At 42.9% G+C, this 21,886-nt stretch overlaps 3 protein-coding genes across 5 annotated transcripts; 2 read left to right on the top strand and 1 right to left on the bottom strand.

Moving 5' to 3' along the window:
* The first annotated feature begins 954 nt into the window (after positions 1–954).
* On the top strand, positions 955–7,723 carry LOC147280364 (uncharacterized). The gene is made up of 7 exons (XM_086252713.1): positions 955–1,395; positions 1,588–1,705; positions 1,843–1,992; positions 3,638–3,710; positions 6,345–6,485; positions 6,565–6,977; positions 7,066–7,723. The coding sequence occupies exons 3-7, from the start codon at positions 1,972–1,974 to the stop codon at positions 7,552–7,554; spliced, it is 1,137 nt and encodes a 378-aa protein (XP_086108839.1). The 5' UTR covers positions 955–1,395; positions 1,588–1,705; positions 1,843–1,971; the 3' UTR covers positions 7,555–7,723.
* Positions 7,724–16,734: 9,011 nt separating this feature from the next.
* On the top strand, positions 16,735–18,495 carry LOC147280363 (uncharacterized). Of its 3 annotated transcripts, none has more exons than XM_086251864.1 (2): positions 16,735–16,889; positions 18,098–18,495. In XM_086251864.1, exon 2 carries the CDS (start codon positions 18,099–18,101, stop codon positions 18,378–18,380), a length of 282 nt encoding a protein of 93 aa, XP_086107990.1. In that variant the 5' UTR covers positions 16,735–16,889; position 18,098; the 3' UTR covers positions 18,381–18,495. The 3 variants fall into 3 exon arrangements, with proteins under 3 accessions (XP_086107990.1, XP_086107991.1, XP_086107989.1); XM_086251865.1 differs by having other exon boundaries at positions 16,889–17,026; XM_086251863.1 differs by lacking the exon at positions 16,735–16,889 and adding an exon at positions 17,056–17,508.
* A 648-nt stretch (positions 18,496–19,143) lies between these two features.
* On the bottom strand, positions 19,144–20,809 carry DIM1A (Ribosomal RNA adenine dimethylase family protein). Its single transcript, XM_086251835.1, has 2 exons — positions 20,401–20,809; positions 19,144–20,210 (listed from the first exon to the last, which is right to left on the bottom strand). The coding sequence occupies exons 1-2, from the start codon at positions 20,713–20,715 to the stop codon at positions 19,461–19,463; spliced, it is 1,065 nt and encodes a 354-aa protein (XP_086107961.1). The 5' UTR covers positions 20,716–20,809; the 3' UTR covers positions 19,144–19,460.
* Positions 20,810–21,886: the final 1,077 nt, after the last annotated feature.

Raw genomic sequence — 21,886 nt, 5'->3', positions numbered from 1 at the left:
TATTTTTATTATTATCTTCTACTTGCTTGGTAATATAATTTAAATTTTTTCTTAAAATATTTATTGAGTTTCTCTCTAGATTTTGCATTAGTATCTCTATTGACTGATTTTGCTTAAATTGTTCTAATTTAATATTTTCTGACAAATTTATAAGTAAATCAACTATACTGTTTTCTCTATATTGTTCGTTACTATATAAAATATGCTTATATTATTTGTTATGAAAATGACAACTTAAAGTATTATTATCTAAAGTAAGTTTTCTTTTCTGATGCTCACTGTTGATGCTCAAAAATGGTAGAGTAGTCAACGTCGAGTCAAACCACGTGGATCCGTTGACCTTCCACTGAGTGGACGACAAATCGAAGTGGGGTAGGAACGGGTAGCTGGGTCCGACTAGTGAATAGTGATGAAAAAGTAATATTCGAAGCACCTTGCGCGAACACACAAAAGTGAGCGGGAAGGGCATCAGGGTGGTACCGGCCGAACCTCCTCCGACGCTCAAGTCAGTGTCAAGAGAATCTCTGAGCAGAGTGAGTGAATAGTATATTATTAATTGAATGTCCTTTTGTGACAAGAAAGTACCTCTTTTATAAAACTTTTGGAAGAGTGTCAACCAATCCGGTGATGACACGTGTCTCTTGTAATGACTCGCACTGTATGTAACGACCCGACCCCAAGTCTTATTTCTTTAATAAAAAAAATTAATCTTTTGGGCGGACTTTATTAAAATATCAGAAGGGAATTCTAGCATTTGAAGGGGTGTTTTAAAAATTCAAATTTGTGGCCTTTAAGTTCGAGACAGCTAATAAGAACTCGAGTTTCCAAACGCGAAGGTGAAAACGACATCCTAATTGTAAGTTTTGGGTAGAAAAGGTGGAGAATTTTCTAGAAAAGGGCATTTGGGTAATTTTAAAACCCAAACACCACAATTAAAATCAGCCCATTTCTCTCTCTCTCTCTCTCTCTCTCTCTCTCTCCCGCACCCTCCCCTGCGCGCATCACCCAGCCACCATCACTCCCCATCACCGGCCACCCCTGCCAGCCACTGGCTCCGGCGAGCACCCCCCAGGCGCCAACCACCTTCCCGAGCCCACACTCTCTCTCTTCGTTCTCTTCTCTCTCTTCCCCTTCTCGGCGCGCGACACCACCAGGCCGGACCATCCTCTCCGGCGAGTTTCCCGACGACCCAAGGCCACCGGCAAGTTCCCCTCGCGCCGGCCGTCCTCACCCGCGCCTCCCTTCGCCGGCCTACTGCCCCTGTGCGCAGGAAATCGTCGGAGCAAACTAGCTCCGCCGTCGGCCATTTTGCCGATTCTGGCCACCTCCGAGCTCCGGTCGATTTTGTTTTTGGTGGATTTTTCTCCCCTCACCGTGGGCTTTCATTCCCCTAAGGTATGGCTCGTCAATTCTGGGTATTTTGTGAAGTATGATTTTGGGGTTTAGAACCAATTTCGGGTTTCCTTTGGAATTCGAAATTTGGTAGGTGTTCTTGTCGGATTTTGGGCAATTCCCACCCTTTTGAACCTCCAATTGTTGTCTAGGATGAGAAATTTAAAGAAATTTTGGGATTTGGTTGATTTTCAGGTTCACCGCGACTGCCACCTTGATTGTCGCCGTTTGTGGTGGTGGGTTGAGTGGGTTCCCTTGCTATTCAGACTCCTTGGGATCCCAGAGACAAAATCCAAGTTCCGTTGTGTTTTGGGTGAGTATTGGTATGTTAGTTGGAGCTGGGAAGCCACCGTGTGTGGTGGTTATCACCCAAATCGACTGTTCAATGGCCAAATTAATATTATTTGTGAACTTTGGAATTAGTTTGTAATGCATTGTTTTTATGGACAGATTATACATATCTTAAAGACAACAATTCGTGGCCGATCGATTAACGAAACCTTCAGCCGTGTCACAGTGGTTATCGGATGCAAGGAAGGATGTTTGGGAAGCGCGATTATGTGATTGGTCAGTTGCCGAATGTGGAATCGAATTAACAAGGTGGTTTAGTTAATTACTTGGTGAGGATTTGTTTATATCGCTTACGTTGATCTTGGAGATGTATTGATAATTGGGTGACTTAGTAATTGCGTTTGTTTGGTATTAAATTAAGTTAACTTGGGACAAACTCTAGACTTTCGGATAAGTCATAAGGGCACTTAGATTTTTTCTTCACTCAATTTCAATCGACACTCTGTATTCTCGACTATTAAAGTTAGTGGTACTTTTGTGTTAGGTGGATGGAGCTTCGTCTTTTGGCGATTTCTAGTGACGAACAATAAGGGATCGTGAAATGAAAACGTATTCCGGAAAGGATTAGACATTGATCGGTTAAACTGTGAGTGGACTTTATTTTATAAACGTTTTTATGAAATTCCTAATTTAATTTTTATTCGTTGTTTTGAGCTTTATTGAGAATTGATGAATTGTGAGTGAATTCTTGTCTCTTTAAAATGTTTTATAAAATTTGTGATTTAGTTTGGGTATGAAATTTTAGTTGAGAATTTGAGGTTTAAATAGACTTTTGGTTTTTCTTAGAATTTATGGAAATCTCATCAATTATTTTATATTTAACGTTTTGAAGTTGATTTTGGGATTTGATTAATGGTATTAAATTTTGGATTACAAATGCTACCGCAAATAAATTTCTTCTTGTTGGATGTTGAAACTAGTTTCTTATTTTTATACGTATGGGTTATTTCATATTTAGTCTATGGACGAAAGATTTGATTGGTTTTATGTTTTTTAATGTGATTTATTGAGGACTATTTTACTAGTTGTGTTTATGCAATTGTTTTGAGGATTTAAAGTTTTGGAAATGTTATAAAAATGTTCTTTGTTGGTGGAAAAAGACATTTTGTTTGGTCATGAGAAAAATAGTTTTAAATCGCCTTTCAGTACCCTCCAGGTTATCAGATTAGATAGGTCTTTGGGACCCATTGCGGCACACACATAGGCTTTGAGCCGTGTGTCGTGATGCTTGACCCTTTGGGGGTTGGCTCTGCGTGCATGTAAGACAGAATTTATGGCTCTGCATGCGTATGACAGATTCTTGGCTCTGCGCGTGTAGACAGATTCTATGGGTAAGTTGATTGGTGTGTGTTTTCAGTTTGTTAAGTATTTTAAGTGATGAGTTTATGGCAGCAAAGGTTTTAAGTATGACGGTGACGGTTTCAGTTGAGCAATTTTATTGGTTTTCAGTATATTGAGAGTGGTTTGAGAAGAAAGTTTTCAGCTTAAATTATTTATTTATAAATTGACAATATCGATTTCAGTTTGAGAACTTGTTATTTTCAAAGATTGATTTTCAGTTAATTGATTTGTTTAAAAGATTTGCATAATATAAGTTTATGTGAGAAATAGCTTTTGAGTTTTTCTTATGCATTGGGCATTCTGAGGATTTGAAATAGTTTCATATTCATATGTTTTCTCATACTCTAAGCATGATCATGGTTTACAAGGAGATTTTGAAATAGACTTGTGAAATAATTTTAAAACTGGGGGATTTCAAAGAGCGACGTGAAGTCTTAGAGTTAAATGTGGTTATGAAGGGTTTTCTGAAAAGATATTTAACATTTGATTTTATTTTCATCAAACTGTCCACTCACTGGGTTTATCTTGTTTGTCTTAAATTGTTTCCTCCCAGGTAGTAGCTTTGGTGGAGGTCGAGCCAATAACGTCGAGGCATTTACGTCCATATTTCTATTCGGACCCAGTAGGTACCATTTTCATTATGTAAAATTTCTTGTAATAGATTAGTAGCTCTGATAACCAGTTTTAAATTTAAGTTGGTTTTCTTTGAATTTATTGGGTCCGAGACCCTTTTTGGTTGTGGTAGAAGTGGTTGAAGTTCTTAGAAGTGTTTTTTTACAGGTTTTATAAACCTTGGGTTAGTTCATTTTTAGGAGAGGTTTTGTCGAATTTTCGGTAGGATTTTCCTAGATTTTGGATTCCCACAGGACCTCTCTGAGATTCAGGGTAGGATCCGGGAACGGTTCTGTCACTGTAGGAGCGCCACGTGTCACCTGTTTCGTGGATTCGAATGAGTTGACACGAGTCGGGGCCTAGGAGGCTGGAGCTTAGGAGGCCGGAACCTAGGAGGTTAGGACTTAGGAGGCCGGAGCCTAGGAGGTCGGAAATTAGTAGATCAGGGCTTAGGAGGCCGGAGCCTAGGGGGTCGGAGCCTAGGAGGTCAGGGGCTAGGAGCCCAAGAGTCCAGGAAGGGCTTAGTCTTTAGTCCTAGCAAGTCGGTGCTTAGGAACCTAGGAGGGGCTTATCCTTTGGGCTTATGCCCAAACGACATGATGTTAAGCCTTATGTGACTTGTCGTTATGTTGAGATGATTAGTCATACGAACAGAAGTCCCCCAAGTTTCCGAGCAAAAGGTACTTCTTGGTTGGGAACTTTGTACGCAAAGAAGTCTGAACAGAACGACAAGTGACCACATACTTGTTCCTGCTTAAGATACTGTCCAGAAGTCCCCCAAGTTCCTTAGCAAGAAAAGCTGTACTGTAGGAAAGCTTGGACGGTTATATATGAAAAGATTATAATCTTTTTTTCTTTTTTCTTTTTTGAATTTTGAATTTTGATTACTCTGTATTCCGAGCCATAGATGCTTCGCGAAATCTAGTGAATCTCGTCCAATTGAATGGTGGGATGTTGCCTTTTGTAAATGAGATTTTGGAATTAAATGGTAAAGCCCAAATATAAAATACCTACCCCAAATCTCACACTTGTTACTTGTTACTGTGTAAGTATTTGGGAGAGAGGGAGTTAATATATTTTTTTTTACAAGAGAAAACCAAAAAGGGCAGGGGCTGTGTTTGGAAACAACAGAGAAAAGGGAGGTCGGGTCGGAGGGAGAGGGGGTCGGGTCAGAGGGAAGGGGGAGCTGAGCCAGTGGGTTCGAATGCAGTAGAGGTCGGATTCGGGTTAGAGGGGTTGTGCGCGGGTCGGAAGCGCAGAAACATAGGGGTTGGGTCGGGTTGACTCGGGTCGAAGGAAGGGGAAAGCCTGGATCTGCTCTGGTCGAAGGCGAAATTCTAGCCCGGAGGTGTTGGCTGTGCGCGGGGCGGAGGGGTTGGGCTCGGGTTGTTCGGATCGGCGCGGTTCTGTTCGGGTCGGAACAGGTTTGAGCGGCGCAGAGGCGCTGCGCAGGGGGGTGCTCTGCTCGGCTTGGCTCGGTGGTTGCGCAGGTGGGGTAGTTGCTCGGAAGTTGTGCAGGGAGCTCGGGCTGGAGCTGTGCTGCTCAGATCGGCGCAGGGGGCTCGGGCCGGAACGGTGCTGCTCAGATCGACGCGGGCTCGGGCCGGAGCTGTTGGCAGCGGCTCGGGCTGTGGTGGTGCGCGAAGGGGCGTTGCGTGGGGGGCGCGTGTAGGGCCGGAGCTGCTAGCAGCGGCTTGGAGGAGCTGCTCGGCTCGGGCGTTGCACAAGTGGGTGGTTGCTCGGAAACCCGTGCTCGAAGTCGGGGCTGGTGGCTCGGGAGCTTGGGTGCGCGGAAGAGGTGGGGCAGCGCGGAAGCCCGGGCTTAGATTGGGCTGTTCGAAGCATTGGAGGTAAGAAATTTCGGAATCCTGCCAAAGTCTTTGTTTGTGAAATTTGTTGCCTTGGAAAATTTGGAATTGTGAAAAATTGTAGTCGTCCAACCCGATGTGAACCTTGAAATTCTGATTGTGAATTTATGGAAAATGTGAGTAGGGGCAGGTGGGTATGAACCTTGCCGAGCACTGGGTAGGCTATATGCCTTCATTTTTGGACTTGTGTAATTTATTGTATGTTGTGGTGTTGTTGGCCAGGTATAGAGGGGCTAAGAAGTGGGTTGGAACCCGTCTGAGGTGTTGAAGCTGCGGAATACGGGTAGGCTTGGGTTTCTATTGCTCTTCCTCTCCATCCCTACTTCCAATACATCTTAAGGAAGTTAGGAATTGCGCCGGCTCAACTAACATCAAATAGTTAGAGGACATTAATTAAGTTGTATGTATTGTTCCGAGATGAGGGGTATGCTGCCCCGAGTATGGCTCAATTCACACACTTGTTTGAAATAAAATCAAGTCCCAATTTGCGAGGGTGGGTGTACTGCTCGCAATTGCCAAACGGGTAGTTCACCGATGGTACGACTCGCCAAAAACAGGTGGGCCACCCAGACGCTCACAAGGACTGGAAGAAAAAATAGTTTTTCACGAGTGGAGCCTGGGAATTCGGCCGGAGTGAGAGGGTGACCATAAATAGAGTGCTGACGAATTTCCACATAATAGGTTGTCTGGTTGAGTCGATGCATTGGTCTGTGTACACTTTGATTATTAGCTGACGGTTTTCTTGTACTAATAGTAATATTTGATTGTTTATTTTTGCAGGGGGTAAGTGGGAGAGGCTACCATTGTCGAAAGAGAGTGTAGAAGAGGTGCGGAGGGTGCTTAGTCGACCCGCCCGAAAGTTGAGCGCCACATACCTCTTGTCTCCTGAGAATTTGGCCAAGTACGGCTTTGGAGCCCCAGGTGAGTTTCTGTACTTCCCCTCTTGAAGTGTTGATTGATGAGAAATAAGTTGTGCTCATTGTTTGTGTGGGTCTTACAGTGAAGATGACCAATACGAAGAAAACAAGTAGACCGGTCGGTCCTGCCTCGCCTGCCCAGAGGAGGCTAATGATGGGGGCGTTGTTGGCCGATGGTGGCTTGTCCCAAGGGAATACAAGTAGAGGTGCGCCGGTGCCTGGGGGTATGAGGCGTAGTGGGTCTACCAACGTCCTTGCTTCGAAGGTTATTTCTCCTGGAAAGAAAAGGAAGACCAGAGTAAATGCAGCCGAGCACGGGAGAGAGGGCAAAAGGGCAGCTAATGTGCCTGATCCAGTTCCAGAGGAGGATCGTCTGGTACAGCAGGCGGTGACAGACTTTGGAGGGTCCCCGAAGAAGGGGAGGGATGACCGGGTGATCGGTGATGGTGCTGAGCCTCTAGCTGTTCTGGAGCAGGCCTTTTTTGAGCAGTCCCAGGTAAGGGAAGGTGGTACATCATGATGATATGTCCGAAGTTAAGACTTTATAGCATGTGATAACATTTTCGTGACATTCGACCTGGCAGGCACTATTTTTTACTTATCAGGTACATGTTAGTGTCCTTGCCACGGTGGAGAAGATGAAGGACGAGATGTCGAGCTTCGTGGTGTGGAAGGACAGAGCGCTCTCAGCCGAGGAGAAGGTCAGTACTCTGGTCGGCCAGAACAATGCATTGCAGGCCGAGCTACTACAGGCCAGGAAGGAGGCGGACCAGGCTAGGCAAGAGTTGGAGCAGTGCGGGCAGGAGCTGAGCCAAGCCAGGCAGGAGCTGAGCCAAGCCAGGCAGGAGTTGGACAACGAGTATAACAGCGGCTATGCAATTGGCTTTGGCGATTGCAAATTAGAGCTCGAGGAGATGTGCCCTGATTTTGACTGGGACCGCGTGCGTGGTCTGCTAGGAGCTGGCAGTAATGATGGGCATGCCAACATCCCGGAGGGAAGTATCCAGGAGGTAGAGCCTGAGGATAGAGCATCCACATGTGGGGAGCATGACATGGGAGAGGATCTCAAATAAATGTTTGAAGCAAACATGGTCCGGGGGCAGGGGTGGGCGGACCATCGCCCTATTTTTGTTTGAGTTATATGGTCGGGTCAGATGTGGCCCGTACCAAATTGTAAACTCTTTTAATTATTAAGTTTGTACTTGATGATATTTGGATGATTTGGAGGGTGTCCGACCCGTTATGGGGTAGGATGCCCTTTTTTTTAACACATGGTATTGTGGAATTTTTCTTGAATGCATGATACTTAGTTTCCTTTGAATGCATGGTATTTATTTTCCTTTGAATGCATGGTACTTAGTTTCCTTTGAATGCATTTTCCATAGCCGCCTTTGAATGCATGGTACTTAGCTTCCCTTGAATGCATGGTACGGATATGGATAGAGTCGGATGTCTGATGGCCCAGGGGTCCATACAGACAATTAACACTTTGAATAAAAATAAAGACAAAATGTGTCTGTGGTAGGACATTCATTTATTTAAGCGATATAAGATAGATGAAATTGAAAAAAGTTTTCGGGGGATACAACATGTGTCTACTTGTAAAAGTAGCGGAGGTGCTCGGCATGCCAAGGGTGGCCGAGTTCCTTGCCGGTTGTGGCGTGGAGCCTGTATTTGCTCGGACGGACGACCTCAATGATTTCATATGGTCTTTCCCAGTTAGGTTTCAGAGCACCCGTTTTGGCCAAGGTAGTGCTGCGCAGGACCTAGTCCCCCACTCTGAAGTGGCGAGGCTTAACTTTAGAATTGTAGTACCGAGTGACTCGTTGCTGGTAGGCATACTTGTGTAGCTCAGCCTGGGCCCGAAGTTCCTCAGCAAGGTCAAGACTTAGGGCTAGCTGGTCAGCATTTTGCTCAGGCTGAAATGTGTCAAGGCGGTAGGAGGCAAGTCCGACCTCAACTGGGATGACGGCTTCAGAAGCAAAGGCCAAGGAATAGGGGGTTTCCTCGGTCGAGGATCGACAAGTCGTCCGGTAGGACCATAAAACTTCGGGTAGGAAATCAGGCCACTTTCCCTTCTTTGCATCAAGCTTGGTCTTCAAGGTATGTTTGATGGTCTTGTTGACAGTCTCAACTTGTCCGTTGGCCTGAGGATGACTAGGAGAGGCAAAGAAAACCTTGATGTTGAATGCGGAGCAAAATGATTTGAAGTCTTTGTTGTCAAACTGTTTGTCGTTGTCAGTGATAATGGCGTAAGGGAGACTGAAGCGACAAATTATGATCTTCCATACAAAGCTCTTGATGGTTTGGGTGGTTTCCTTTGCCAAGGGCTCGGCTTCTGCCCACTTAGTGAAATAGTCCACCGCGACTACTGCCATTTTGACTTTTCCCTTCCCTTCTGTTATTGGTCCGACTAAGTCTATGCCCCATTGGGCAAAGGGCCAAGGACTGTTCATGGTAGTCAGGGGCTCGGGTGGTTGGCGCGGAAAAGTTGCAAAATTTTGGCACTTTATGCATTTCTGGGTGAGCTTCTTTGCATCAGCTCGGAGGGTCGGCCAATAGTAGCCTTGGCGAATGGCCTTGTGGGCTAAGGATTGGGCCTCTGCATGATTGAGCATACCCCTTCATGGATCTCCCGGATGATCCAGTCGCCTTGTTCAGGGGTAAGGCATCGTAAGTATGGCATGGAGAAACCCCGCTTGTATAACGTGTTGTTGATAATGGTATATCGGGAGGCTCGATGGCGAAGGCGTCGAGCCTCGGTCTTGTCTGCATGTGGGTTCCCATGCTTAAGAAATGTGAGGAGATGGTCCATCCAACTAGCTTATTGCTCAAACTGGCAGACCTCCATAGCATCAGTGCTGCGCTGAGATAGGAACTCGACTGGGACAGACCTTCTGGAGGTTTGGTCAACAGCCGAGGCAAGGCGAGCTAGGACGTTTGCCCTCTCGTTTTCTGCTCGAGGAATTTGTATGAGTTGGTATGCTGAGAACTGACCTAGTAGGCTTTGGACTTTGGTGAAGTAGGCTGCCATGCGTTCACCCTTTGTCTGGTATTCCTGTGTGACTTGGTTCACCACAAGTTAAGAATCGCTGTAGATTCTGAGTTGCTGAACGTCCATATGTAGTGCCAAAGATAAGCCGGCAAGGAGGGCCTCATATTCAGCCTCATTGTTGGATGTCTGGAAGCCGAATCGAAGAGCATACTCGATGGTGGTCTGGTCAAGGGCGATCAAAACAAGTCCGGCTCCACTGCCCTGCTAGTTGGAAGATCCATCAACATATAAAGACCAGATTGGGCGATCCGACCTGATTGCTGGAGTTGAAGAAGTTGGTGGGTCGGTGGTCGACACAATGGCGGAGGAGGGCTCAGCCTCGGGTAGGAGTGTAGACTCTGAAATGAAGTCTGCAATGACTTGTCCCTTTATCGCCGGCCATGGGTGGTAAGAAATGTCAAATTCGCTCAACTCAATAGACCATTTGATAAGCCGGCCGGAGACCTCAGGTCGCTGCAAGACTTGCCTGAGTGGTTGATTGGTGAGAACCACGATAGGGTGAGCCTGGAAGTATGGGCGGAGGCGCCGGGCTAATGTGACCAAGACAAAGGCTAATTTTTCTATCTCTGGATATCTGGTCTCAGCATCTTGCAGGGCCTTGCTGGTATAGTACACCGGGTGCTCGACCCTATCCTCAAGTCGAATTAGGACTGAGCTGGTGGCTGTCAGGGAAACGGACAAGTACAGGAGTAGCTCTTCCCCTAGTTCGGGTTTAGAAAGTAGAGGTGATTTGCTCATATATTCTTTAAGGTCTTGGAAGGCCTTCTCACACTCCGGAGTCCAGTCAATATATTTCGTCCGAGTCTTGAGGGTTTTGAAGAATGGGGCGCAATGGTCGGTGGCCTTAGATATGAATCGCGTCAAGGCGGCGACCCAACCTGTTAGGCTCTGGACTTCCTTCTGAGTCCTGGGAGATTGCATATCGATCAAGGCTTTGATTTTCTCAGGGTTTGCCTCGATCCCCCTTTGGCTTACCATGAAGCCAAGGAACTTTTCTGAAAATACGCCGAACGTGCACTTGGCAGGGTTCAGGCGCATCTGGTACTTCTTGAGCACAGAAAACATCTAAGCGCTGGTAGATGGCCCCGGTATTTTTGAGTCCGAAGGGCATGACCTTATAACAATATAAGCCTCTGTCAGTAATGAAGGCCGTATTGTCCTGGTCGGGGCTGTGCATAAGAATTTGGTTATAGCCGGAGTAGGCATCCATGAAACTAAGGAGGGCATGGCCTGCTGTGGCATCAATCAGCTGGTTAATTCGTGGAAGGGGAAAGCTGTCCTTGGGGCAGGCCTTGTTGAGGTCGGTGAAGTCCACGCACATCCTCCACTTGCCATTAGACTTCTTGACCATCACAAGGTTGGCGAGCCAATCCGGGTAGGAAACCTCGCGGATAAAACCAATTTTCTGTAACTTGTCGACTTCGTCCTTCATAGCAGCATAGATTTCTGGCTTGTACTGCCTACGCTTTTGTTGGACGGGGCGGTGCTGTGGATTAAGACTTAGGCGATGAGAGATTACCTCCGGAGATATCCGGGCATGTCATCATAGGACCATGCAAATACTTCAGCATTGGCACGAAGGAAGTGAATGAGTTCTTCTCGGAGACCAACGTTTAGCTGAGTTTCGACCCGAACCTTGCGGTCCGGGTAGGTAGGTGAGATGAGAACTTCTTCCACACAATTGTCATCTGGTTGAGCAATGGCTCTGAAAGACACATCACGGGGATACTCAGGAGAAGCTCGGGTAGGGCAAGTGGGGGAGACAGAAACAGCCATAGAAGGCTTGGCCTCTTTTTTCTTCTTGACGGAAGTCGTATAGCATGACCTGGCTGATACCTAATTGCCTTTGACTACCCATGTTCCACATGGAGTCGGGAACTTGATCAAAAGCAAGTGGGTGGAGATCATAACCTTGAGTTGGTTAATGGCCGGTCGTCCTAGGATGACGTTGTAAGTTGTGGGGCAGTCAACCACCAAAAATTGAGTGGTTGTGGTAGCGAACAAAGGATACCTCCCGAGGGTGAGAAGGAGGTAGATCCCACCAAGAAGGGTGACCATGTCGCCCGAAAAGCTGAGTAAAGGAGTGACTGACCGGTCAAGCCTCTCCTGGTCAATTTCAAGAGCGGTGAAGGCTGAGGCGAAGAAGATGTTGACGGAGCTACCACATCGAAATTAGCTATGGTGGCCTCAATGACCAAAGGGTCATCGTGGGGAAAGATTAAATAACGTTCTTCTTCCTCAGCGAAGGAAATGGGCGACCACCCGAGCTTAGGAGTCTTTTTGTCACGGTGGAAGTCTACAGCCATAACGCCTGAGCATTGCTGAGCACTTCGGGCGTATTCCTTCCTAGCCCTGTTGGAGTTGTCAGCGAGGGTCGGGCCACCACAGATGGTATTTACTCGCCCCCGTCGTTGTCCTTCGGCGTTGGCCTTCTCAGTGGCCTCCTTGTCTATAAAACCATCCAACTTTCCTGTCTGTATCAAAGTCTCTATTACCTTCTTAAAGGCTCTGCATACCTTGGTGTCATGGCCATGGTAATCATGGTAAAGGCAAAAAAAGTTCTTGTTAGCCCGGTACCGTGTTTGTTGTGGGCGAGGTGGGAGCTTAGGAAGTATGTCCTTGATCTAGGGATATAACTCTGTATAAGTGACAGTGAGGATGGTATAGACCTTGAACCTGGAGGCATAGGATGTCTGATAATTTTCCTCCCTTCGTTGTCCTCCACCTCTACCATCACCAAAATTTTTCTTAGTGAATTTCTTGAATTTTTTCCCGGACCCCCCATATTGGTTACCCGAGTAGGGCTCGGGCTGGAGTGGCACTATGATGGCCTGGTCGGTACTTGGACGGTCCATGGTAGGCGGCTTTTTCCCATATGTTTTGAATTCGGCAGTAGCATAGGCAATGGCCTCTTGCATGAGTTCCTTGTAAGTGTGCGGATTGCGGCGGTTGATTTCGAACAAGAAGTCCCCCTCTAGGAGACCACCTTTGAAAGCAGCGAGGACTACCTTCTCATCACAGTCACGACACCTAGATCGCTCTAGCTGAAATCGGGTGATATATTCCCGTAGGGATTCCCTGTTGCCCTGGCGGACCCGCGTCAGGTCATCCGTGGTGTAAATCCTATCAGTCTGGATGATATACTGGCCTAGGAAGAGCTCTCGGAGCTCGTTGAAACAATCAACCGAGCCGGGAGGAAGTTGATAGAACCAATCCCTTGCACTGCCAGAGAGGGTAGAAGGGAATATCCGACACTTTATAATGTCATCGACACCCTTGGACTTCAGAGCTGACCGGAAACTCATGAGGTGGTCATATGGGTCTTCCTTCCCTGTGTACGGAGTTATTTTGGGAGGTCGGACGTCGCCAACCGGGGGAATGGATAGGATGCGAGCTGTGAAAGGTCCAGGTAGCTCCCTTGTTTCCAAAGATGGGTGTCCACCACGACTTCTCCCCTCCACTCTCTTTAGGCGCTCGCTGATGTCCATGAGGAGTGCTTGGAGCTGGTCGGGTGGAAGAGATTCGCTATTACCGGAGTCAGCGATTTGCTCGCCCGTGAGAGCATCATCTCCTGCACGGCGTCCAGTCGAAAAATCCTGCTCTTCTCCCCGTTGTCGCTTGGGATGAATAGCCTCTTCTTCCTCAAAATCTTGGGGACATGGGTTGGATTCACCCCGGGTCATTTGCTGCTCCTCTCGTCTAGAACAGTTGTCGTCGAGCAGATGACGGCAGTCCCCATAAATGTGGAACTCTTCAGAGCGGGTAGGATACTCGCCAGATCGGGCCTGGCTGACCGGATGGACAAGTCTCTTCTGAAAACCTGGGGGTGGGCGGCTAGCTTGCCCTGCGTCCAGTTGACGCGGAACATTTCGGTCCCTTCGAGGGTTCCTCCCCTCACCACCCCGGAGAGTGGTATGTTCTTCCCTGTCGTGGAGAAGTCGCTCATACAGCTGTGTTGTGTCCTTTTGGAGGTCGAGCTGTTCCTGGGTTCGTTGGAGTTGAGCTTCCAACCGTTGGATGTATGCTTTCTGATCAGGTTCGGCAACCTTCTTGCCTCGTTTGTCACCAAGTGGGGTGTTGTCGACTTGGTCGAGAATCGGACCTCCGTCCGACATCGCGAGGGTTAGAAGGTCGGAAGGTTGGAAGGTCGGAAAATCTTTGCACCTCAACTAAGGGTAGAGAATCAAATGGGGAAAAGTTGCTATTTTCCCACAGACGGCGCCAAACTATTGATGCTCAAAAATGGTAGAGCAGTCAACGACGAGTCAAACCACGTGGACCCGTTGACCTCTCACTGAGTGGACGACACTTCGAAGTGGGGTAGGAACGGATAGCTGGGTCCGACTAGTGAATAGTGATGAAAAAGTAATATTCGAAGCACCCTGCGCAAACACACAAAAGTGAGCGGGAAGGGCACCGGTGTGGTACCGGCCGAACCTCCTCCGATGCTCAAGTCAGTGTCAAGAGAATTTCTGAGCAGAGTGAGTGAATAGTATATTATTGATTGAATGTCCTTTTGTGACAAGAAAGTGCCTTTTTTATAGAACTTTTGGAAGAGTGTCAACCAATCCGGTGATGACACGTGTCTCTTGTAACGACTCGTACCATAGGAGCGCCACGTGTCACCTGTTTCGTGGATCCGAATGAGTTGACACGGGTCGGGGCCTAGGAGGCTGGAGCTTAGGAGGCCGGAACTTAGTAGATCAAGGCCTTGGAGGTCAGGGGCTAGGAGCCCAGGAGTCCAGGAAGGGCTTAGTCTTTGGGCCTAGCAAGTCGGTGCCTAGGAGCCCAGGAGCCTAGGAGGGGCTTATCCTTTGGACCTAGGCCCAAACGACATGATGTTAAGCCTTATATGATTTGTCGTTATGTTAAGATGATTAGTCATACGAACACTCACTTATTTCTAAATTAAAATAATTTATCAAACCTGCCTTTTTCTAGCTTAACTGCAAAAGTATTCTTAATTTTTCTTGAATAGTTTATAAGTTTTCTATTGCTTCTTGATTGATTATTATAACCTCAAAATAATTTGCTTGAGCTTGTTCACTAGATTAGGTAATTATAAGACTTCTAAGTAATATGTTATTCTAGATTTATAAAATTTAATAGTCTGTTTTATGGTTTCTAGTTTAGCTTTTATTCTAATATAGCTTTTATTCTAGTAACAGTATAATTTTTTATATAAACTAACAACTTTATAAATAAAGATACCTTCTTATAAATAACTTCTCAATTAAATATCATGCAAAGAAACACAATAAATTTCTCAATTTGTAATGATAACTTCAATCGTCGTGGTACTTTATTATCTAACAATATTATTATAATGATAAAAAAAAGCTTTGATACCAAATTACTCGAAGCCGCTGTGTCTCTGGACTGTTGTATCTAAACATTGTATGAGGTATGGTACAACAAGTATGAAACACCGCACGCAGCAACTCAGACTATAAATGGCGGCCAGAATTCAGGGACTCGCACACTAAGAGATCTTTCTTACAGTGCCAAATTAAACATAATAGAGAGACAAATTACTAGAGTAGAGATATCCAAGGATCGTGTTTATCAAGATAATAATATGTTATGAAAGTGGTTCCCTGTTTTGGAATTGAAGTTAAATTAAAAGAAACAGATAAAGAGAAGTTTAAGGAAACTTACTGAATATTATTACTAAATTGCTTGAGTACACTGATGGTTTTACAAAGAAAATGAAAACTGTGAACTGAGAACAAATGAAAGAGAGAGAGTTAGCATGAGCCATTTTTTTCGTCTCTGAAGAGTGCTTGCTTTCATACAAAGCTTGTCTACTCATAGGCATATCCTTGCTGAGACATAAATGTGAAGATTGCTAGAATACAAAGTCTACACTATTGGAAAAAGTGGTTGCAGTTGCATGGAAAAATTATTGTCTATATATGTTAGAATTGGTTGTTATCTATTATTCTCCTTTACTGTATGATGTTGCTTTGCTGAAAAAGAATTTCGTTTGGCACTACTTTTATAATTACCAAAAGTGCTTTTAGATTAGTATCTTTTGGTAGTGTTTAATAAAAATAAATAAAAAATTTTGAATTATAAAAGCGTTTTTAAGAGGTTTTTTAAAAAGTACCTAGAAAAGAACTTATGGCCCGTTTGGCACTGCTACTGTTTGTAGCCCTTGTTGTTAATTCTCCTATGGATAAAATGCCCTTTTGAAAAGGCCAAGAAAAAATTAGACCGGTCCATAGTTTACAACCAACAAGTAGGGCTGCAGAGTGTCTCCTCTTATCATACACCACGATAGTTTACAATTAGAGCTTGCTGAGGAAAGGTTACAGGGTTTTGAAAAGCCTCGGGCTTGCAGTGGTCGTTGAAGTTGAAGGAAGGATTTAATCTGGGTTAAGTATATTTTGTTCTAACTATCAGCTAAAAAAAGTTTTCAATTCCAAATCCCAAATTCCAAATAAGTTAAATGTGAGGATTCGGCATTCCAAGGCCAAAGCCAAAATCAGGGTCCAAAGCTATGAAGCCAAACATAGTCTTAGGCATGGGCGTACCTAAGGGAAGGCTGAGGTGGGCTCCTATTTTTTTTCAAAAAAAAAAAAAGAGTAGTAGTAGTATAGGCTATTAACCATTTAACCCAAATATACCCAGCCCAATAATGACAAAAAAAAAAAAAGATAAAATATATTTTTAGTCTGTGTGTTTTGAACTAAAAGCACATTTGGTCCTCGTGATTTCAATTTTGTCAATTTAAACCTTGTGTTTTATATTTTTTACAATTTTAATACATTATACACCTAACATAAAAATTTCTTTAAATCAAAACTAATAACTTGTTTAAATTAGCCAATTTTACTCAAAAATGACTCAAAATTATGTATATAATTTTAAATTTTTTATTTTCAAACAAGAATTTAAAGTTCAAACTCTAAACATTTTTTTAGCCTCAATTTCTTTAGTAAATAAACATGAAAATAAAAATTGAAAGTAGTTTTAGAAAGCCCATTAGATAATCTTTCAATCCCCCAACAAAATATTTCTTAAAAACAAGTGGATATTTTTTTCCTAAATTAAGGATTTTATTTTTGTTAAAATTGTCTTAAAATTACAAACTTCATAAAATATAAGGACTAAATTAGCAAAATTGAAAACCACAAGAATCAAATATGTTTTTAACTCAAAATTACAGGGATTAAAAATGTATTATACCCGAAAAAGAAAAAAAGACCCACTCAATACCCATTCGATTCAGTTTTCACGCTGAGCCTGCTGAGTTCCTTCAGCCTTCGAGCTTTCCGCCCCTGCACGAACTGAACTTCTTCAGTTCTTCTTCTTCTAGCTCTGAATCTCACACACCATTACAATTTCAAAGTAAGTTTTCACTTATATACTCAATCCCTCTTCTTCCTTTTTTTTTTTTTTTTTTTTTTCCCAGTCTCTTTTTTTCTTTTGTTCTATGATTATTGTTACTCCGATCGGCACTCGGCAGTCACCCCAAGTCTAAGAAGGTAACTAACTCACTATTTATTTTATATAGAATTTCAAGCTTTTGGGGTTTGATTTAGGATTTGAAAAAATTAGGGATATGAATAAATTATGGATTTAAATGTGCATCCTGGGAATATTGTTGGCCAATGGCCATTATTATATGGAATAATCATGTATTTTCTGGGAAATTAATGAATGCAACACTAGAGAGATGATGCAATTAGAAAGGGTATACAACCTGCGAATAGTTGGGGAAATACAACCTGCGATTAATCAGTTCTAAATTTCTAATTATTAGTTCTTTATCTAATTAAAGGGAAAAAAAAACATGGGTAATCTCCAAATAGTTGGGGTAAATATGTTGAGGTCATTATTTTTCACTTGTTTTTACTTTGGAAGTGAAAATTTCTTGTAGTCTTATCTTGTCTTGTAGTCTTACCTCCAAAGAAGTCGCAGCTAGATGAAACAGTAGGTACAGCTAGATGAATATGCATTTTGAGGGGTAAGGCTCATTACGTCCCCTAACTAGGTGTATATTTTGTTTTATTAAAGAAATTCACTCGTGCCGTCGAGTTTTGTTTGATAATAATTGTAAAAGTGATTTAACAGCTTGTGTAAATTTGAGAAATGTCATAAAAACAAATAAGATGTTGTCGAAATTTTGCTAAAAAATTTCATCAACAATAATGAGAAATTAGCTTGGATGTTCAGCCCACCCCATTTTAAAATCCTAGGCCCGTCCCTGGTCTTAGGATTTTGTTAGAATAATCAATTGTGAAATTTCTTGTGATTTCTTCACTATTGGGCCTTTCATTTCTGGGGAGTAGGGCTGGAATCAGAATGTGATTTACTTTTTCTAGTGGAGAAATTAGTTTGGATGGTGTAGATTAATAGGAAAATATGAAATATTTGTGGGAAGGAAAACGGGTTGTCTCAACAGTTTGTGATTTTGGAGCTATCGGAAAAATCAGTGAATTTGAGAATATCATCGTTTTAGAGTTTAGTATTATGCATTGGGTCAGTATAATTGTGTCCTTAAATTGCATTGGGTAAAATCTAATTGTGTCATTGTTGGATTGAATATCGTGTAGGATGATGGAGGCTCAAATCCAAGAATCAATTCCTTGCAGGCCTCAGGTTAAGGTAACCTTTCAGCTTGCGTCAGAAACATATTCTGTCAACGGAAATGAGGGCATTCTTTCAGAGCAACTGGTTTCTGTTAAAGAGCAAAGCATGAGCATATTGAAGGACTTCATCACCAAACATAATGTTCCCAATGATGTCCCCGATGAACTTGTTGAAGACTCTTCGGAAGATGATGGCGAAATCCCTGAGAAGCCTCATGTCAAGTCAAAGAAGACAAAACTTACATAATTCTGTTTTTCTTTATGGTTTTAAACCCCAAAACATTTTGTGGAAGAAAGCTCCTTTGATGTATTAGAACTGTTTTTAACTAGATCTTATGAAGTGCTTATGTTTTCAGATTTAAGGCGTAGTGTGTATATAATTATAAGCTTGTCTATCAGCTTCCTGAAATTTAAGTTCATGGTCACTAGTGTTAATCTTACCTTGAATAGGTTGGATGGGTTTCATTCGGACATGCTCATGCTGAAAGTGGTATAATATTGCGGTACAGTACAATACGAGATTATGGAATGCTGAAGTTTAAGGAAAAGCGGCCAGAGCCTATCTCTCCAGCATTCCTGTTGAGAATCAAGAAGAAGAGAGCAGCACTACTACAAATTCTCGTTCAATAGGTTCCCATTCGATTTGCAAGGCACTGAAATTGCACAAGTCCAGGATGCGAAAAATATTCCTCTCGAACTCAATGCTACGTAATTAAAGAGTCATGCTCTTCTGTGACCGAGTGCCAGTATGCGCCCAGTTGGTAAGACACAAACCGAAAAGTAACCCTGTCCCCATGAAACCCCAAATCCCTTGAACCAAAGTGCAATTTGCAAGTCTTTACACAGATTTTATTGAATGACATAGGTTTGTGGGCTGTCAATCAAATCTTGAATGGGCTTAAAGAACAGCTTCTGATAAACATCAGGGGATGTAAGCTAACAGAAATGCTCCATAAGCCTTGGAAGTTACTGATAACAATTTTTTAGACATTGAGTTGGAAATGGCATAAGATTGTCTATGCATGATACTTGACATAATGCAGAATCATTTATCTAATGTAGTTGAGCTAAACTGGAGTATGGCTTACCAAGGTGAACAATCCAAATACATTGGAAAGGAAAATTGGAAAACCATCCACATCATTTCAAACTAAAGTATCCAATTGTAACTTCTTACAAAACATTCGAAACCAAATAAAACAGCCAGGACCAAAAAAAAAAAAAAACAAATAGAACAGAAGAAAAAAGACCTGAAGCCTAACAAAATTGGGTTGGGTATGATCTTAAACAAAAGAAAAAGGTAAAAGAAACCATCTGAGTCATAAAATCACGAGAAGTGTATACCAGCTTTGTTGAACAAAGAAAGTAGGTACAAGAATTCCTGTAATGTGAGTTTGGATGACCTCTTGTCTTCGAAATCTCCCTCCTTCAACACCCCCAAAACCTTTTGTTTGAATTCAGATGTCTCCCCTTCTCCATTACCATCCTCCACCTCCATTCCATCACCATCTCCATCTCCATCTCCATCATCGTCCATCTCCATTTCCTCATCCGAAAAATCCATCAAATTATTAGTATCCTCCATCTCCGTGGTACCCTGTTCTGCCGGTGCAAGATTAAGCGACTGCAGTGTCTTGTAATTCTTCTCGAGCAAATTAAGAACACGTTTCTGCCTAAAAATTGAACCAAGCGTTTTGTTCTTTCTATTAAAACAGATTCGCAAAAAGCCATCCCACTCCTTTTGCTTAACTTCAATTCGCGGTTTCCTGGGCTCAATTCGAACTACAGAGGAATCCACCTTGGGTGGAGGGCGAAAATTGTTCCTTCCAACTTTGAGGAGGTGGGAGACTCGAGACAAGAGTTGGGTGTTGACGGTAAGACGACAGTAGAGCTTGTCCCCAGGCTGCGCAACCAGTCTCATTGCGAATTCCCTCTGGAACATTATGATGGCACATCTGAAAGCAGGTTGGTGATTCAATAACTTGAAGGTGAGGGGAGATGAGATTTGATAAGGGATGTTTGCCACGCAAATATCAAAGTAGGGAAGCTCAGTCTTGAGCACATCTCCTTGAATAACCTGTGGACAGACATAGCAGCAAACAACACCTATTTTATATTTCATTTGATGCAATTCACCAAAAACACATAATTACACACAACAACACAAACACAATTAACGATCATATTGAGTGATAATTCTGAGTTACTCAATAAGGGCATCAAGAAATGAAAATACTTTTCAAAAACAAAAAGGAAAAGAGAAAAACCTGCAAGCGGTTGGAGTGAGGAGTGCCCTGGAAACGTCTCTGGAGCTCGAGGACCATGCGAGAGTCAATCTCAACGGCGATGACCCTCTTACCAGCTTCTAGAAGCTTCTTGGTGAGATTACCAGTACCAGGACCGATCTCGAGGATGACATCGGTGCTCTTGATACCTGACTTCTGGACAATGGAATCGACGAGCAAAGGGTTCTTGAGGATGTGCTGCCCTTTCGACTTGTGGAAGGATATGCCTCCCTGGTACGGCGCATGCGCTGCGGCTGCTGGCTTCGCCTTCTCCTTCCTTGCTTTCCCTCCCGCCATTGATGGATATGCCAAACTCTCACTCACTCACTTGCTTTAGGGGCGCTGCGGAACGGGCAAGAAGGCGTCAGAAGAAACAACAAGGGTTTTAACTTTGAACAAGAATAGGGTTCTGTTCTGCTCATGATTTATTAACATCTTAATCACAACTCTTATCTGGTGCGGTGACGATTAGCTGAGGTTATTTTTGGCATTATGGCATGTAAACATTTACCAAAAATGAATGTATTCAATATTTTTTTTTTTAACAGAAATTATGCTTTTTTACATGTATAAAAAATGTAAGGTGTTTTTTTTTTTTTTTTTTTGGTTTTAATGTATAAAATAAATTAAATAATGCTGGTACGCTGGTGAGGAAATTTCGAAATTTGAGTAGGAAAATGAGTTAGAATCTCGAAGATTATCTGAGGCTATTCTTGGCCTTTACAAAATTTATGAAAAAAATGTAGTAATTTTTTTCTTCACATAAATTATGCTTTTATTATGTGTAAGTGTATGAATTCATTTTTGCTCGCCATCTTTAAGAAACATTATCTTTCAATAAAAACTTGACAAGTGACTTTTTTAAAAGTAAAAATAAAAGTTAATGACAAAGTTACTTTTTCTTTCTTTATTAAATTTTCAGAAAATGTCACTTGTCAAATTTTTATTAAAAAGTAATATTTCACCACCCTTCAAGTGTGGTGAGCAAAAATAGTCTCCTAAGTGTATAACTAACTTGTGACGTCTATATTATAACAATATTTACTTCCTAGTTGGAGGAATTCCTCCAACCCCTTTCACAAAAGCATGTACGTTTTACTCCTTTTCTTCAATTTATGTATTAATTTTTTATTTATTTAGAATGAAAAGACCAAAAGAAATAGTTTTGTGAGAGTTTGGGGAGCTTCGCCAAACCAAGAACTGAGGCAAGTAATGTTTATATATAATCACAAGTAATGTCCTTCGTATATATGTTTTTGTGAGAGAAACTTGGTAATGTAATCACAATTTAGGTTTTTATTAGATCCTTCTATTGAGGTATATCTCAACTTATTTATGTTGAGATATGACCTTGTTGGGGCCCACACGAGTCGTTTTGTGTCGATCCGAACCGTTCGCAAGGATCATCTTCATTGATAAATCATCCTTACAAAAAATTAGTCAAATTGAAAATCATTTGCCTATCTAA

Source organism: Dryas octopetala, chromosome 7 (assembly GCF_963921425.1).
Source record: "Dryas octopetala chromosome 7, drDryOcto1.1, whole genome shotgun sequence".
NCBI lineage: Eukaryota > Viridiplantae > Streptophyta > Magnoliopsida > Rosales > Rosaceae > Dryas > Dryas octopetala.
Note: the sequence above shows the minus strand (reverse complement) of the source record. Positions and strands in the feature narration are given on the sequence as shown.